At 38.1% G+C, this 17253-nt stretch overlaps 2 protein-coding genes across 2 annotated transcripts; one reads left to right on the top strand and one right to left on the bottom strand.

Annotated features, from left to right (window-relative positions):
• Window positions 1–242: 242 nt before the first annotated feature.
• Window positions 243–2283, top strand: LOC140141309 (melatonin receptor type 1A-like). Its single transcript, XM_072163140.1, has 2 exons — window positions 243–1287; window positions 2114–2283. Exons 1-2 carry the CDS (start codon window positions 243–245, stop codon window positions 2281–2283), a joined length of 1215 nt encoding a protein of 404 aa, XP_072019241.1.
• Window positions 2284–7826: 5543 nt separating this feature from the next.
• Window positions 7827–15588, bottom strand: LOC140136233 (glutathione S-transferase-like). Its single transcript, XM_072157960.1, has 5 exons — window positions 15282–15588; window positions 14298–14464; window positions 12482–12660; window positions 10516–10635; window positions 7827–8690 (listed from the first exon to the last, which is right to left on the bottom strand). Exons 2-5 carry the CDS (start codon window positions 14421–14423, stop codon window positions 8345–8347), a joined length of 771 nt encoding a protein of 256 aa, XP_072014061.1. The 5' UTR covers window positions 14424–14464; window positions 15282–15588; the 3' UTR covers window positions 7827–8344.
• Between the last annotated feature and the right edge of the window lie 1665 nt (window positions 15589–17253).

The following is a 17253-nucleotide window of genomic DNA, read 5'->3' as shown; positions in this document are numbered from 1 at the left end:
GGGTTGCCTGAATAGGTTACTCCGTTTGATTTCTACACCCCCGTTTAAGATATTAAGGTAATATCTTCCATAGGGTGCGTGGATTACGTAACTGCAACGTTTTCTAGCCATTATTTTGTTGATTTTACTGAAGACGGATCTCTTGGGTTAGCTACATATATCTTCTACAGCAAAACGAGGTTCATCATAACACATAGCGGTACCGCAGGGGTCTATTCTGGGCCCACCATCTTTTAAGCACCATGACTACTCTAAACAACGCTAATGATGACGAGCCTCCACTGAACCCTACTGACACTACCGCGTATTTAATCTGTAAAATTGTGTTACTGATCATCGGTGCGTGCGGTAATATCTTACTTATAACATCTGTTCTGACGGTAAAAAAGTTACGAACTCTGGATCATGCTTTTGTTTTTAACTTAGTGGTCGCAGATAGTCTTGCGTTGGTTCTCCTAGATGTACTAGGAATCATTGGTATTATCGCTGATGAGGGACATAGTCCGTTAGCGATCGATTCGCGTATCTGTAAAGCGGTATCGTTCTTCTGTTTATCGGCCTGCATTTGCTCCGTTTGGAGCGTAGCCTCGTGTGGGTTATACATCTATATGCGGGTGTGCCACAAGGCTCTATTTGATGTCTTCTTTACACCACAGATAGTCACTGTTATGATATTCTGGCTATGGACACTATGCCCTATGATCGTGTTACCGTCGATGATGGGCTGGGGAACTCACGGGTTCGATTCTCGTCTGATGCATTGTACGTACGACCCTTATATGTCATTAAGTTTTACCTATTTCATGCTGACGTTGGGGGCATGGGCACCAATGTCCATCACGATATATTGTTTGGGTCGCACTGTGTCAGAGCTTCGCAATCAGGCTGTTGATGTGAATCCACCACACGCACCCACTATACATGTGGTGATTACTGGGGATTCGGACTCGCCACCTCCTCCACCACCGCTTAACATCTCAACACGTGGTAACATAAATACTATGCGCTCGGTGATGTCCGTTTCTTTTTACATAGCGATTGCATGGGTTACAATGAGTACGATTTGGATCCACGGTGGGCGGAAGCAGTTAGGTGATGTGCAGTTTGTTTTCAGCATGGTTTTAGCCCATTCGCCGTGTTGTTTTAATGGCTTAATCTACGCACTGACAAATGAAGATTTCCGTGAGGCCTACTGGAAGTCATTGACATTTTGTCGCCGATGTGGCGAAGATGATGATCATGAAGGACCAAGTGATGAAGGAGTGGCTATTGCGCATGTGCAGCCAGGTAGGTAATGCGAGATTAGTATAAACCGTCTCTGTAGCGACTTAATACTCAAATATCACTCAGTGTCAGAATGATGCAAAGGTATGCGTCGTGGGCGATTTATAGTAACGAACCCATTTCCTTGGTCGTATAGCGCGATCGGTGCCCAAGTAGGCCTACTTACCCAGCAAACACCAAACGTTGACAGAAAACGTTTAAATGTCGGTTTATATCATAAAGGGTATATAGATGTTATAACGCGTTTTAATAACATTCAAAATCATTTTTGAAAACTTGCTACAAAACATTCTAACAAAATTTTGTCAAGTTTTGACGAAATATTTAACAAAAATGTTTGCCAACAAATGACATTTTGACAAACATTTTTAAAAGTTGTGGTGTTTTCATATAAAAAGTTAGGGGCTGTGCAATAATTAGGAGCACAACCACCGTTGGTCACAAATTTTCAAATGGTGTGCCCAAAATATCTTGTCTCCCTCACGGCCTGCCAAGAAATGCTTGCCCTTAATATCTTTGTCCACTCCCCATTCGCAATGTGGAATGTGCATGCACATGCCAATTTTTTGGTTCTCAATTTGCAAACTTTAAATGGTCTAGATATTATGATGCGAGCGTAAGGTGCAGGAAATTTTGCGTATTTGAACGTTTCTGTAATGTTTTCCGAAGTCGTTTTAGAGTGTGTTATTTATGTATTTAAAAGTTTAACGGTGCACGGCACTCACGGAATAAAGCGCGACTTCTGACTGGCATTACAGGTATACCTTATTACTTCATAGATCGGTTAAACTTAATCCTATACTTTATTTCGCTTGATTTCTCTATACAGAGCTGAATTCCCCGACGGGTACCTCATCTAGACGTCCTGTTGTTTGGCCTACTCTTCCCAGTGATGGCGCTGTTTTACACCAATCTCCGCAACTCCTGAATACCTTTCCAGATGGCGAAAACGACGGTTCTGTTTACACTAGACATAGCAGCATAGCTGAAGTAGATTAAATGGATTCATTAAGATCATTAATGGCGTCCCTCATGGGTCCGTTCTTGGTCTTCTGCAAAGACATTTGGGGGTATTCCTAATATATTTGGCCGGAACATTCGGGTAAACCCTAATACATTTGGGTGTATTTCTATTACACTTGGGTGTATATATTCCTAATACATTTGGGTGCATTCCACATTTGGGTTTATTCCCAAAACAATGGGTGTAATCACAAGACATGTGGGTGTATTCACAAGACATGTGGGTGTATTCACAAGACATTTGGGTGTATTCACAAGACATGTGGGTGCATTCACAAGACATGTGGGTGTATTCACAAGACATGTGGGTGTATTCACAAGACATGTGGGTGCATTCACAAGACATGTGGGTGTATTCACAAGACATGTGAGTGTATTCACAAGACATGTGGGTGTATTCACAAGACATTTGGGTGTATTCACAAGACATGTGGGTGTATTCACAAGACATGTGGGTGTATTCACAAGACATGTGGGTGTATTCACAAGACATGTGGGTGTATTCACAAGACATGTGGGTGTATTCACAAGACATGTGGGTGTATTCACAAGACATGTGGGTGCATTCACAAGACATGTGGGTGTATTCACAAGACATGTGAGTGTATTCACAAGACATGTGGGTGTATTCACAAGACATTTGGGTGTATTCACAAGACATGTGGGTGTATTCACAAGACATGTGAGTGTATTCACAAGACATGTGGGTGTATTCACAAGACATGTGGGTGTATTCACAAGACATGTGGGTGTATTCACAAGACATGTGGGTGTATTCACAAGACATGTGGGTGTATTCACAAGACATGTGGGTGTATTCACAAGACATGTGGGTGTATTCACAAGACATTTGGGTGTATTCACAAGACATGTGAGTGTATTCACAAGACATGTGGGTGTATTCACAAGACATGTGAGTGTATTCACAAGACATGTGGGTGTATTCACAAGACATTTGGGTGTATTCACAAGACATGTGGGTGTATTCACAAGACATGTGAGTGTATTCACAAGACATGTGGGTGTATTCACAAGACATGTGGGTGTATTCACAAGACATGTGGGTGTATTCACAAGACATGTGGGTGTATTCACAAGACATGTGGGTGTATTCACAAGACATGTGGGTGTATTCACAAGACATGTGAGTGTATTCACAAGACATGTGGGTGTATTCACAAGACATGTGAGTGTATTCACAAGACATGTGGGTGTATTCACAAGACATTTGGGTGTATTCACAAGACATGTGGGTGTATTCACAAGACATGTGGGTGTATTCACAAGACATGTGGGTGTATTCACAAGACATGTGGGTGTATTCACAAGACATGTGGGTGTATTCACAAGACATGTGGGTGTATTCACAAGACATGTGGGTGTATTCACAAGACATGTGGGTGTATTCACAAGACATGTGGGTGTATTCACAAGACATTTGGGTGTATTCACAAGACATGTGAGTGTATTCACAAGACATTTGGGTGTATTCACAAGACATGTGGGTGTATTCACAAGACATGTGAGTGTATTCACAAGACATGTGGGTGTATTCACAAGACATGTGAGTGTATTCACAAGACATGTGGGTGTATTCACAAGACATTTGGGTGTATTCACAAGACATGTGGGTGTATTCACAAGACATGTGAGTGTATTCACAAGACATGTGGGTGTATTCACAAGACATGTGGGTGTATTCACAAGACATGTGGGTGTATTCACAAGACATGTGGGTGTATTCACAAGACATGTGGGTGTATTCACAAGACATGTGGGTGTATTCACAAGACATTTGGGTGTATTCACAAGACATGTGGGTGCATTCACAAGACATGTGGGTGTATTCACAAGACATGTGGGTGCATTCACAAGACATGTGGGTGTATTCACAAGACATGTGGGTGTATTCACAAGACATGTGGGTGTATTCACAAGACATGTGGGTGTATTCACAAGACATGTGGGTGTATTCACAAGACATTTGGGTGTATTCACAAGACATGTGGGTGCATTCACAAGACATGTGGGTGTATTCACAAGACATGTGAGTGTATTCACAAGACATGTGGGTGCATTCACAAGACATGTGGGTGTATTCACAAGACATGTGAGTGTATTCACAAGACATGTGGGTGTATTCACAAGACATGTGGGTGTATTCACAAGACATGTGGGTGTATTCACAAGACATGTGGGTGTATTCCCAAGACATGTGGGTGTATTCACAAGACATGTGAGTGTATTCACAAGACATGTGGGTGTATTCACAAGACATGTGGGTGTATTCACAAGACATGTGGGTGTATTCCCAAAACATTCGGGTGCATCTGTGGTCACTGTCAATCAAATTCCCCACGACGCTTGACTGGATAGTATCGCGTAAAAGGAAGGTTGAATCATGGTGCCTTAGTTGAAAAAACAAAAAGGTAATCGCAGAAAATAGTGATGGTGAAAAATACGATCATGCTTTCCTTTTACAAGGCAAAAAGCAACTTTTCTAGGAATTGTTGACACACGCTCTACCTTCAGAAAAAAGTTTCCTATTTCTATATAAGACCTAACTTTTGAGAAGGTGCACAATTAACATGAGGACACGCTGTTTTACTGCCGTGTTTAGAAATTTCAATCATCATGCCAAAACTTGTAAAGAAATCGTTTCTGAGTTTGATTGGCAAGTGACGTCATCAGACGCAAACTAGTATTTTCATTTCTGGCCCCTGCACCGTATAATTGATCATTGTTTCGGATGTTTTAGTGGTTGTATTATATAATATACTGACATGTTTTGTAATATTTTTGTTTTTATGTCATGCAATAGCTATGAAATTATGTATACACCTAAAGAAGATGTGGCATTATTCTTCCACACAGGGAGTGTGAATGAATGGGTGACTCAGTTTGAAATCTACACTCCTTTTGTGGGAGAGTTTTACGATCTGCGCATGCTCATATGAGTAATATATTGCCCTCTTTGATGTTGCCAACACAAAATTCAATTTGTTGTCAGTTTTGTGTTTTCAATTAACTCACTGAAAGTTCATCTAAGATCCCGACACTAAGATACGATTATCTTGTTTTTTCAACACATATATTTAACTACAATTCCACAGAAACGTTTTTAAATCGACCGATATAATAATGTGATATATACAGCTGTTTGAGAATATAATCATATGAAAAGAATATGATATTTTGGTCTATAGCTAGGAATAAGTAACAGAAATACTTTAACGCTCACATGCTATGAATAAAATTATCGGCAAATGGCCCGGGCAAGTGGCGGTCTTTGCAAATCATAAGCTCTTGTATGTATTCAACTGTGTGTGGTGTGTGGCTCAATCAATTCTATAGAATTGAGTGCTAGCTTCAATTATCCTGGTCAATAGGATTTTGAGGACCCCCCCCCCCCAATATTCAATTATAAATATCACATACCGTTATATTTGGTATTAAGGCAATAGAAACAAATTAGTTCGATCTTTCGATCGACCATCGATGCTTGGTCGATCCTTATTATTTATGAAATCAATTAATTTACTATTGTTAATTGTGATAAAATAGTAATTTGTGCATGTAGGGATATTGACCAATATAAATTTAGCGTTAATTCTGCTTAATTAGTTCATAGTTCATTAATAACAAGCATCGAAGTAGCATCGACGGTCGATCCAAAGACCGAACATATTTGTTTCTGGTGCCTAAGTTGGAGTGAGTTACCAAAACAACTTATTGGGGGGATTCAACACCCTAACACCCCGGAAATACCCCACTCCAGGGCAGATTATAATATATTCCGTTAATCGCCCCCAAAGGGGAGGGAATAATTTTACCCCTTTGGGGAAGAATTTTGGATTTTGAAAAAGAAAAAAAAATAGAGGGAAAAACAGAAGAAAGTCAACAGGATTCAAGGAAAATTAAAAATAAAATTAACTAATTTGGGGGGAAATGTATAACTGGAACATGTATTATTATGTTTTATGGCTATTTTTGGAATGAAATTGATGGTCACTGGCTGGCAGTGACTGCTGTACAGGGTAGGTGAATTCATCAAGTGTCATTTAGGGAAGAATTATAATGGGTACATAGCATTAGCATATACATGTAATGGTCCCTTGGCCATTCCCATCCCAAAAACAATTATTTTGAGGGAAACCATGGACTTTAGCATAAAACAGGAAAAAGTTGGGTCAGTAATTCTTCCCTGCCTGGGCAATATTGACTAGTGGTCATACTAATAAATACTATAGCTCATAATGCAAACAAAGATTACGGGAGCTCTGCTTTGCATATATTTCATACAAAATCCATTTTCTTTTTAGTTTGGACATCTGCCTATCTATTCTAGGGAAGCATTTGAGATTCTAAGGGAAGACAGAACTATCAATTAGTTAACAGCTCTATTGTTCAAGTTTATCTTCCCTTTTAAACCTCCGCTTCAGATCCAAATTCTTGATTATCCTTCCCTAGGCCTAGATGCAATAGTTCAGTGGCAATCTTCGAACTCTGCTACAGAAGAATTTTAATTCTAAGACATGTGAGTCACCATATATAAAAGAGCTGAAAACGCTGAAAACAGTCAGCAAAAAGCTCAAAACACCTAGCAAAAAGCTGCAATTTTGGAAGATCCTATACTTTTGTACAGAGCATGTGTACTGGCAGTACTAAAAAGCTGAAAATCAAAACAAAAAAGCTGAACTCTCATAGCCCTGTAATATAATAAATCACAGCTAGCTCTGAAAATAATAAAGAGCCTTTTTTAGCTTTAAGGTGTTTGCCAGCCTGTCTTCCCTTTGAACCATTAGTCCTTAGATGCAATGATTTAGTGTCCAGACTGTACCATCCAGGAAAGAATTTGATGTTTTTAGAGAAGACAGAATAGAACAACTCACAACTTAGCCTAACAGTTGTGGGTCTGACAACACACCTATAGCAACCAGCCTATAATTTTCCCTTTTGGGTCCATTTTTGGGGGATCTCAGTTGGGGAAGAATCTGGGGATGGATGTGACACAGCACGGTAGGGTGAGGGAATAATTTCAATTTTCTGGAAGAATAGACACCCCTGGATTATATACTTCCGGCATTATTGTCAAGAACCCGAAATTAATTGACAGATAATTTGCGTCTTTAAAAGCTTTCGCGTTACAAATGTTTGCGCAGGGTACACCCCAATGCGGCACACGTAAAACGCAAACAACCACGCACAGTGAATCGCAGTTTGCCGGACGCATAGCGAAATAATCTGGAGGCCTGTGATCAATTCATCCATTGATATGTTCACGTAAATGCCTATTATAATATCTATGAACGTATTCAAAGAATCCTGTGTCTCCATGAAATTACTAGTGTAGTTGGTACTCTTTGGTTGAAATTGCTAAGCAACGTAAAATTACGTGTTTTGATATAAATGTAAATAATAGTAATTGAATGTGATTCAACAGGGATCCTCTTGTGTGTTCATGGAAGGCCATTTTTGGAAGCCTTATTGCTATAAGAAATGGAAGCCACGAATTGCTATTAAGGTTTCCCAGCATTTTAATGATACTAGGCCTACAGAATAGTATATAGCTAAGGCAATCACTGTATTTCACCATGTTGCACGGGCGTTCGATACACGTGTAGGGCTATACGTTTGGAAATCGCAATCTCTCTAGTCCGATATTTACTAACGTATTGGATTGCCATTCTTCCTCGGCTGTATCTTTAGCACAAAATTCGTGCATCGTTACGTTTGAATGTATCACAAAACTCAGTACAGAGTGAGGCTACTATCAATTCGAAGTTCTTCCTCAACAACGTTGCACCTCGAATTGACCTTTTCGGTAAATCTCATAAGCCTTTGCGAGTACGCCTGAGATGTCGTCATTTGACGTCACGCAGATGCGCAGTCATTTAGTGAACATCGCTACTGCGCATTTTAAAGCCGTGAACTAGTGCGCAATAACAATGTGCGCATCTGCGTGATGACACCACAGGATTACCCGCAAAGGCTTATGGGATTTATTAAAAGGTCATTTGAACCCTGCGGGATTCCACTATTCAGCCATTTCTTCGACGAACAGCGCATGCGCCGTATGGACATCTTCCCAGAATTCCTGCTTGGTCACATCGTCCAGCCAATGACAAACCTTGGGCCATAATTCAAAACTAAAACCGACCCACTGAAGCTGTAACAACACCGTCACAGCAAAACTATCCGCCACACTCCTCTCATCCCTGCACCCAAGATATTTATGTCCGTTGAGATGTCTCCTTTGTAGTGACTCTAGTTCTCTGGTGATGCGTTTTATACCGTGCTCTACCATGAGTTCGTTAGCGGACACTGAGGGCAGCATACAATCCTTAAAGACCTGCGGCAATGTAATTTGGTGAGACACCAACCTGCAAGAAAAATGAGGGAAAATTAATAAACGAAAACGTCCTTAAATATTTACGCGAGCCGAGTGGTTTATGGGGTGAATGAATGGAATCAGTTTCTTTGAATGAATGTAATTGACCCCAATAAACCCCATAAGCCTTTGCGAGTACACCTGAGAAAATTCGTGACTTCAAATGACGAGTTCTCAGGTGTACTCGCAAAGACTTATGGGATTTACCGAAAAGGTCAATATTCTTTTATGTTGCAGCATCAGGGTTACTAAACCGGCAACTTTGTAGCCCAATTTGGCGCGACTTTCCCCGTTTTATGCCCATATGACCGACTTTTCAGTGATTTGACCTACTCTGGCCAAATTTCGGTTCAAAAACATGCACTTGGCAATACTGGTTAGTATACTAATTCGATTTCCCACTTTTTTTATGAGTCACTAAAAGTCTAGGCGGAAGTACATAAAACATCTCACACAAGTTAATCTTCAAGCTGTACGAGATTCGTACCAGAATTAGGACCGTATAATTTAGACACTTTTTTTTTCTAGGTAGATCATTGATCCTCTCACCTTCAAGTTTTCATGTCAAGTGCTTAAACACACCTAACTTGTAGAATAGAACAACCAAATACACCCATTCTTGAGAGATAAATGCTTAAATACCATGAATACAGGGAAAATGCTATGTATTGCACACAAGAACAATTAAACATGACAATTTTTTTACAATGGAAACATAACATGCTTGGGTAGATAAACCAAAAGAAAAAACCCTTGGTATTCAACAGCAACTAAATGGTTCTTAGAGTTCAAGGACGGAATGAGCGTCCTTGAATATCATCCAAGGTCCAAAAGACTTGCTGACGTTACCACTAATGCATGCATTAATCCATTAACATTGGATATTCCAGGGTGTCTTCTAGATGGGTCCCAGAATCTTCATGTACAAAATTGATACCAATTGACATATTCAGGCCCACATCTTCTATATACTTAGAATGAGGACCGAGGCAAGTTTAATATATAAAAGGTGATACGTCTTACATTAATCACTGGAATTACGAGTGCATTTAGTGGAAGCACCTAGATCTCCCACCCCTAAGAAGATCATCACTCGGTCACCATAGTGTAAGGCCTTCATCGCTTTTTCTGAGGTCCAGGGAGAGTCTTGATTACAGATCATTTGGCAAATGAAAGTACAATCATAGACATATATCATATGTGAAGAAGGTTGATGGTAGGATTGTGACTGTTCTCGGATTGTGCCCCTTGCGCTATTCTTAGTTTGTCAAGCTGCCATTCACGACAGATGGGTCAGTTGACTAAAGTAACCACATTGTGGTTTAGGCATGACCTCCAGTTAGTGAAACCTATTTCAGAATTTTAAGTCCTACCTTCATAATATCAGGTTTGCTGGTGATCAATATTGGTGAGCCTTCACTGAAGAGTGGCTCAAGCAGCTATCGGAAGACTTCCATTGTGTTGACATAGAAGGTTTCAAGAAAAATTGCGACGGATGCATTAAGGTTTGTAGTAACCATGCTCAAGAGTGAGATAGAAAGAATTTGGCTAGTACTCTTTCAAGTACCTTGTTCTACGAACTTATTGACTGCCCGTCGTAATTTGGTGTATTTGCGTGTTCTTTTCTACAAATTGGGTGTATTTAATAACCTTTTTTCAAGATTGGTGTGTTTGGGTATTCTTTTCTACAAATTAGGTGTATCTAACCACTTTTGTCAAGATTGTGTGTATTTGGGCATGTTTGGTGTTCTTATCTACAAATTGGGCGTATTTAAGCCCTTTTTTCAAGATTGTGTGTACTATTTGGGTGTAAATACCTGTATAATTCTGAGTTGATCCAAGATATAAGTGATTCTGTCATCATTCTGGTTGCTAAGGTGGCGCCATATCCTGCATAATTGGTATACCTTGACGACAGGTATCGCAATATGGCTGGCCTAGTGAGTGATTGCAAATAAAACAGGTAAAAACCGGAAAATCCACGGAAAATATACGAATTTACGAAGAACGTAAATTGGAATATAATTTATAATAGTTTTCTTATTATCGGCCCCTTCCAGCCGTTAAAGGCGTTTAGGCCGGAATCAGGCCGGAATTTGCAAAACCAAGCTACACATTCGTCCTCGCTTTCAGTTTTCAGGCTCACAATTGTCCTCGCTGTCAGTTTCCGCTTCGAAAAATTCCGGCTTGATTAGAGTTAGCCGAGCCAACACGCTATCAACGACTGAAGGGGCCAATTATAAGAAAACTCTAAGTTGAATTTGTTGGAACAGAAGCACGAGAAAATGTATACTTTGAGAGACTAAATATTATTTATGAGCTTTGACATATAAACAAGTTAAACATTTGTGTTAATTTAAAGGAAGTGTCCGGCAATCACAACATTAGGTCTTATATGTTAGAAAAATAATTATCAAGCACGAATCACATGGTTTTATTTCAATCAAACTCATATTAACCATAAAACTAATAAAACAGCCGTCTCTCAACACGCGATATTCAAAATTCCCGCGCCGAAATGTTCTAGAGCAGTGACGTCATGGTTATTTGTGCTCATTTGTCGACAGGCTTCATTGAACTATGTGGACGTCACTGCTCTAGACAATTTCGGCGCGGGAATTTTGAATATCGCGTGTTGAGAGATGGCTGTTTTATTCGTTTTATGATTAATATGAGTTTGTTTGAAATAAAACCATGTGATTCGTGCTTGATAATTATTTTTCTAACATATAAGGCTTAATGTTGTGATTACCGGACACTTCCTTTAAAACAAGCCACAAAAAGATGCAGGTTTCAATGATTCAATGTCTGTCCTTTCGATCTGGGCAGCGCGGTTAAAGCCCACCTAGCCCGCATAATGGGCTATTCCAGTTGAAATCCTTACACCCCATATGTAAGACATGACCTCAATCTCCAACACAAGGGGTGTAGATTTGAAATGGAGGCACCCATATGCAGGCAACCATTTGAAATTTACACTCTCTCTGTGTAAGATTGAAGTCATGTCTTTCAAATGGGGTGTATGGATTTCAACTGGAATAACTCAATACACCACTGAAAACATATGGCTTCAGTAATTTACATAATATACTATGAGAAACTTCATATTTTTTCATTAAAAATTTTGGCCTTATTATAGCTCGCGTTTGGAGTTTTAAGGCTTCATGGAATTTTTTTAATGACACGAAGATTAATTGAGTTCTCATCAACACACAGTGCTCCTGATGGAGGAACACTATAACTTTATTGCTGGTTAGGCACGACCTCTAATTTGTCCCTATATCGCTAACGGTGCCCCGATATAGGGACCGATGGCTTTTTTGAAATGATAACACTATGCAAATATTGATTAGGGTCTATTATGCTTGATACGATTTAATACCAGGGTATGATAGAAAAATTTCTCGATACCTATCGGACACCGCTTGTGCTATAGGACTAAATTAAATGTGGTTCCTAAAGGGTTGGGGGAGGATTTAGACTTAGTATACTCCAAGAGCACAATGTGTGGACAATAATTCAATTTTCCATGGTATGACTATCAATCATATGCGATGATATACTATTTGCGGAAGTAAAAAGCCACGCCTTGTGACCTGTACCATAGTCGGGCTATTTACGGAAGATTTAATATCCTGCATATTATGCCTCATCAGTTACTTGGTATAACCGACAAGAAAGCCTAATTGAAGACAATGAAAAGTTTTCAACAATTAAACGATTGTTTTAAAGATAAAACGCTGGCCAAGTGTGACGGACGCATGAAATATCAACTTCACTTACGCTTCAAAAACCGTGATATCTCCATCTACAAGGATTGGCACTTGACGATGAGGGCAGTGTTGAGGAAGGTCTGATAGTTTCGTTTCTTCACTGAAGTCTTCGTCAGTGTCGTTATTGTGACCACGTGTTCCCTCGTCGGATGACGGTTTTATGTCAATGAGTGTATACGGGATCTTATGCTAAATAGAAATAAAAACATTTAATTTTCTTTATGATGATGAAGTCAATAGATAATTTCATTATTAAGTATTTCTAAGACATTTGGGTGTATTCTCATACGAGTGGGTGTATTCCTAATACATTTGGGTGTATTCCTAATACATTTAGGTGTATTCATAATACATTTGGGTGTATTCCTAATACAATGTGGGTGTATTCCTAATACATTTGGATGTATATTCCTAATACATAGGCCCTATATTTGGGTGTATATCTGATGAAGTCAGTAGATTAATTCATATTGAGTGTATTTCTGAGACATTTCATATTTGTATTTTGAAGAAATTTGGGTGAGAGTATTCCCAATACGTCTGGGTGTGTTTTGAAGATAAGTTGGTGTATTCCTAATCAATTTAGGAGCATTTTTGAAAACATGTGAGTGTATTTCCGAGTCATCTGGATGTATTCATTTGGGTTTATTACTAATAAAATGTTGGTGAAGGTTATTCATTTGGGTGTATTCTCATACATTTGGGTGCATTCCTTATACATTTGGGTTTGGGTGTATTCTTAATACATTTGGGTGTATTCCTAATACATATATTTGGGTGTATTCCTAATAAAGTCGGTAGATTAATTCATATTGAGTGTATTTCTGTGATTTCATATGGCCTATTTGTATTTTGAAGAAATTTAGGTGACAGTTTTCCGAATACACCTGGGTGTGTTTTGAAGATATTTTGGTGTATTCCTAATAAATTTAGGGGCATTTTTTAAGACATGTGAGTGTATTTCAGAGCCATCTGGATGCATTCCTAGACCTAATACATTAGGGTTTATATCTATATAATAAATGCATGTTGCAGTGGTGTATTGTATTTCTAGATATTTTAGTGTGTTCCTAATATTTTAGAAATATTTTAGTGTATTTATCATACATTTAGGTACATTCCTAATACATTTGGGTATATTCCTAATACATTTGGGTTTAATACTAATACATTTGGGTGTATTCCTAATACATTTGGGTGTATTCCTGATACATTTGTGTACATTCCTAATACATTTGGGTGTATTCCTAACACATTTGGGTGTATTCTTAATATATTTGGGTGTATTCCTTATACATTTGGGTGCATTCCTAATACATTTGGGATGTATTCCTAATTACATTTGGATGTATTCCTAATACATTTGGTTGTATTCCTATACATTTGGATGTATTCCTAATACATTTGGGTGTATTCCTAATACATTTGGGTGTATTTCTAATACAATTGGGTGTATTCCTAATACATTTGGGTGAATTCCTAATATATTTGGGTGTATTTCTAATAGATTTGGGTGTATTTCGCAGCCGGTTTCGAAAAGAGTAGGGTGTTAACCCCTGGCTGTTCCCAACCCGTCCCGGTGTTTAAATGGACCCAAAACCAAATGGAAATAAGCTTCAATAGAGACTTTCATGGGTTATCCATCAGGGTTGTCAAAAATCCGAACAAAAAACAACTCAATATGAGAAACTACAACAAATCGTTAGATCAACTCTGCCCTCCTTTTGCAAAAGGGTGTAAGGTAAGTTCGATCTTCATTACCCTTCAAAGGTCATGAGATATACACCTTTTTGCGAAATAAGGGCAGAATTTGATAAGGGCCTTACCTGAGCTAGATATAGCCAAACTATACGACATGTTGGTAAAAGACGTATAAGATATAGCTGGACGGGTTGATTGGGCTTGGTACTGGCACTTGATTGGGCGGATAGACGGCGTAGTAGAGAACTCATTGTGGAAAAAATCGGGAGTCAAGAGCAATGATAAGTCAAACCTGTTGGTGAATTGTTGAAAATTATACAAACGGTTTGATTGGAAACGACGACGTGTCATTCTTAGAGAAGTTATCATGAGTTATAGCAGTTTAATCTTCTCTAAGAATTTTAACGTAGGCCTATTATAGGCCTACAGTTCTTTTTGATTTTGATTCTTTAAACTTGTGCCAAGTCTTAAAATAATGTGACTACAAATGTAAGAAAACATGCAAACTGCACGTTTGTGGCCTCTTTTCCCTCAAATTGCAAAGATATTGAATTTGACTTTTATTGCCAGTTAAGTTAGAACTATAGCTTAAGAATATACGAGGTATTATTGGTCGAAGCAGCCAAAAAAAAATCGATTTTCATTATCTGAATCAATAGGCCCTTATTATTGAAAAATAACACTTTGGTGTTTTGCAAAACTTCATTCTACAAATCATATAGTTTTGAAAACTTGCTTAATTTATTGTTGTTAATGAGTTATGTATTTTTTACAAAAGTGTTGTTGTTTCAGCCCTCTTTACAACATAACTCAAGAACCACAGAACCTACAAAAGTATATCTGTGATATTTTAATTCTTCTACACGCTCGCTATGAATTGAGCAATTCACTTTTTGCTAAAGCTCACTACCATTCGCAAGATGCCGTGAACTACATTTTTATTTTTTTAATCCAAACAAAAATAGTGCTAGTGCTGTATTTTTCTGGAATAGAGAGTAGGCAGCGTAGCTGAAAGAGTGAAGTTAGTCAGCAAGTTTTTACAAATAGCTAGAAAAGTAACATTATCTTGCACCTCGGATTTTTAAAAGAAAATAAGTAACTTGACTTACCTTTCAAATTATTATCGCTGCTTGTTGGTTACCAATAGGCCTATAATCTGTAGGTCTTAAGGTGGTTGTAGGCTCTCAAAGACGGTAGCAACATAATCCTGCTGAGTGGTATAGGCCAATACTCACGCCTATGAACATATGAAAATATTTTCTCTTCTTTGGTCTGAAAGCGCACGTTTTATTTGTTTTAGCGCTATGACAATCTGATTAACTGTTTAACTGAGCGACTATACGCAAATAACGTAATGGTTTCACAAACACATATTATGTACACATAACATAATAACTATGTAATGGTTAGGTAAATAACATATACTAATATAAAGGTCAAATCATAAATATAGACCTGCTAATTGGAGAAAATGAGACACTTGTCGGTTATTAAAACAGGGTGTGAAAGTTCAATTAAAATATGAATTCAGACTTTTTGATCGTGATTTTATCCAAATTTCAGACTTTTTTTTTTATCTGTGGTCACTCACACCCTGTTAAAACCACATGATGTCGTTACAAATTATATTCATAAACACATTTGTTTAACAAAACACAAAAAACAACAACAACAAATAAAAAAAACAAAAAACAAAAACATTGTTTTTAAAAAGCTTCAAGATACGGATGCACAGTTTTTAGAGTGAATTTCACTATTGCTACTTGCGGAGGTTCTTGTAAAACATTTCTTTATTCCATAGTTCTACCAAATAGCTGCTTTGAAATTGAAACTGTTTTTCTTTGTCTTACATTTTCTTGATATATTTTTATGCATAAACATGAATTCTACTCGAATACAATAGTGTTCTATAGCAATCGCATTAGGACAAATAAAATAATAAACATGTTTTAGGTCCCCTCCCGCTTTTGTGAAGTTTCTTCAATTATATTTTTGAAATTAAGTTATAACTTTTCAAAAAGTATGTCTTGGAAGTTGAGACGCTTTCTATAGGCTTTACAAGAAACACTTTTGGAAGGTTTTGTGATAGAGGGTGTCTAGGCCTACTTCTCAGATCAAAAATAATAAAAAAGACCTCCTTTTTTCAGGCATTATTGTACACGTTAAAACCGCTAAATTGCGGTTATTTACACCGATTTTGCAATAAAAAATAGAAAATAAAAAGCCCCCTATTTAGGCCTACTTCTTTTTTTTTTTCTCGAAAACCCGGACGTGAAACATATTTTTTTTAAATGTTACTTGGCCTTATAATTTGGCGACAAACGACTCATTTCGTTAGATGAATTGGCATTTATGTCACTAAGCAGTTGTGACCCCTTGACCTTTATGCTTGGTGTTTCCAAGACAACGGAGTCCATGATTACTTTTTATCAAATTATGAATTTGAATGAAATTTGAAACCACCGAGAGCTTCAAAGCAGCTACCGCGAATATTATATTCCTATTGTGTGTAGTTCAGTGTTCTGCGTGCTAGCCATGCATTGGCTTCAACATCAACATGATCAAAGAAGCTAAAAGGTCCCCGTTTTGAGATATTTTCTCAAAATATCATGAAGAGCTGTCCAACAGAAGAATCACTGAACAAATACTAGGTTATACGTCAGTTTAATGCATGATTCCAAATACGCATATGGTCATGAAAATGTAGGCCTACATTTTAAAAATATTTGAAACTTGTCGTCTGCAGTCGACACCCGGGTACAAGAGAGTTGTTAAAAATATAATCGCAAGTGAACTGTGAAATTAGTTCAAACTTGGCAACTTGGCAAACCGCAAAAAAAGTACACACATGAACCACAATGGCCTCCATCCCAATGGCATAGTTCAATAACCTCTAGTGCAAAATTTGACCTCAAGTTGCAGAGTAGGCCTATGCGTTTTTGTACCCAAATTTTCAAAGGTCATTCAATGAATGTACAAATGTATTGGGGGGTAAAGAAATGTGGCATGATAGATGAGCATGTTGTGGATCCTAGTGACACGTAGGCCTACGTCTATTAGTAATAATTATGAAGAAATAAA

Source organism: Amphiura filiformis, chromosome 2, assembly GCF_039555335.1.
Source record: "Amphiura filiformis chromosome 2, Afil_fr2py, whole genome shotgun sequence".
Classification (NCBI taxonomy): Eukaryota; Metazoa; Echinodermata; class Ophiuroidea; order Amphilepidida; family Amphiuridae; genus Amphiura; species Amphiura filiformis.
Note: the sequence above shows the minus strand (reverse complement) of the source record. Positions and strands in the feature narration are given on the sequence as shown.

Coding starts and splice junctions, on each gene's coding strand:
- LOC140141309 (XM_072163140.1), top strand. CDS start 243: ATGACTACTCTAAACAACGCTAATGATGACGAGCCTCCACTGAACCCT. Junction 1,288..2,113: donor TATTGCGCATGTGCAGCCAG/GTAGGTAATGCG, acceptor TTCTCTATACAG/AGCTGAATTCCCCGACGGGT.
- LOC140136233 (XM_072157960.1), bottom strand. CDS start 14,423: ATGAGTTCTCTACTACGCCGTCTATCCGCCCAATCAAGTGCCAGTACC. Junction 12,661..14,297: donor TTTGGCTATATCTAGCTCAG/GTAAGGCCCTTA, acceptor ATTTCTATTTAG/CATAAGATCCCGTATACACT. Junction 8,691..10,515: donor ATCAACTCAGAATTATACAG/GTATTTACACCC, acceptor TTTTTCTTGCAG/GTTGGTGTCTCACCAAATTA.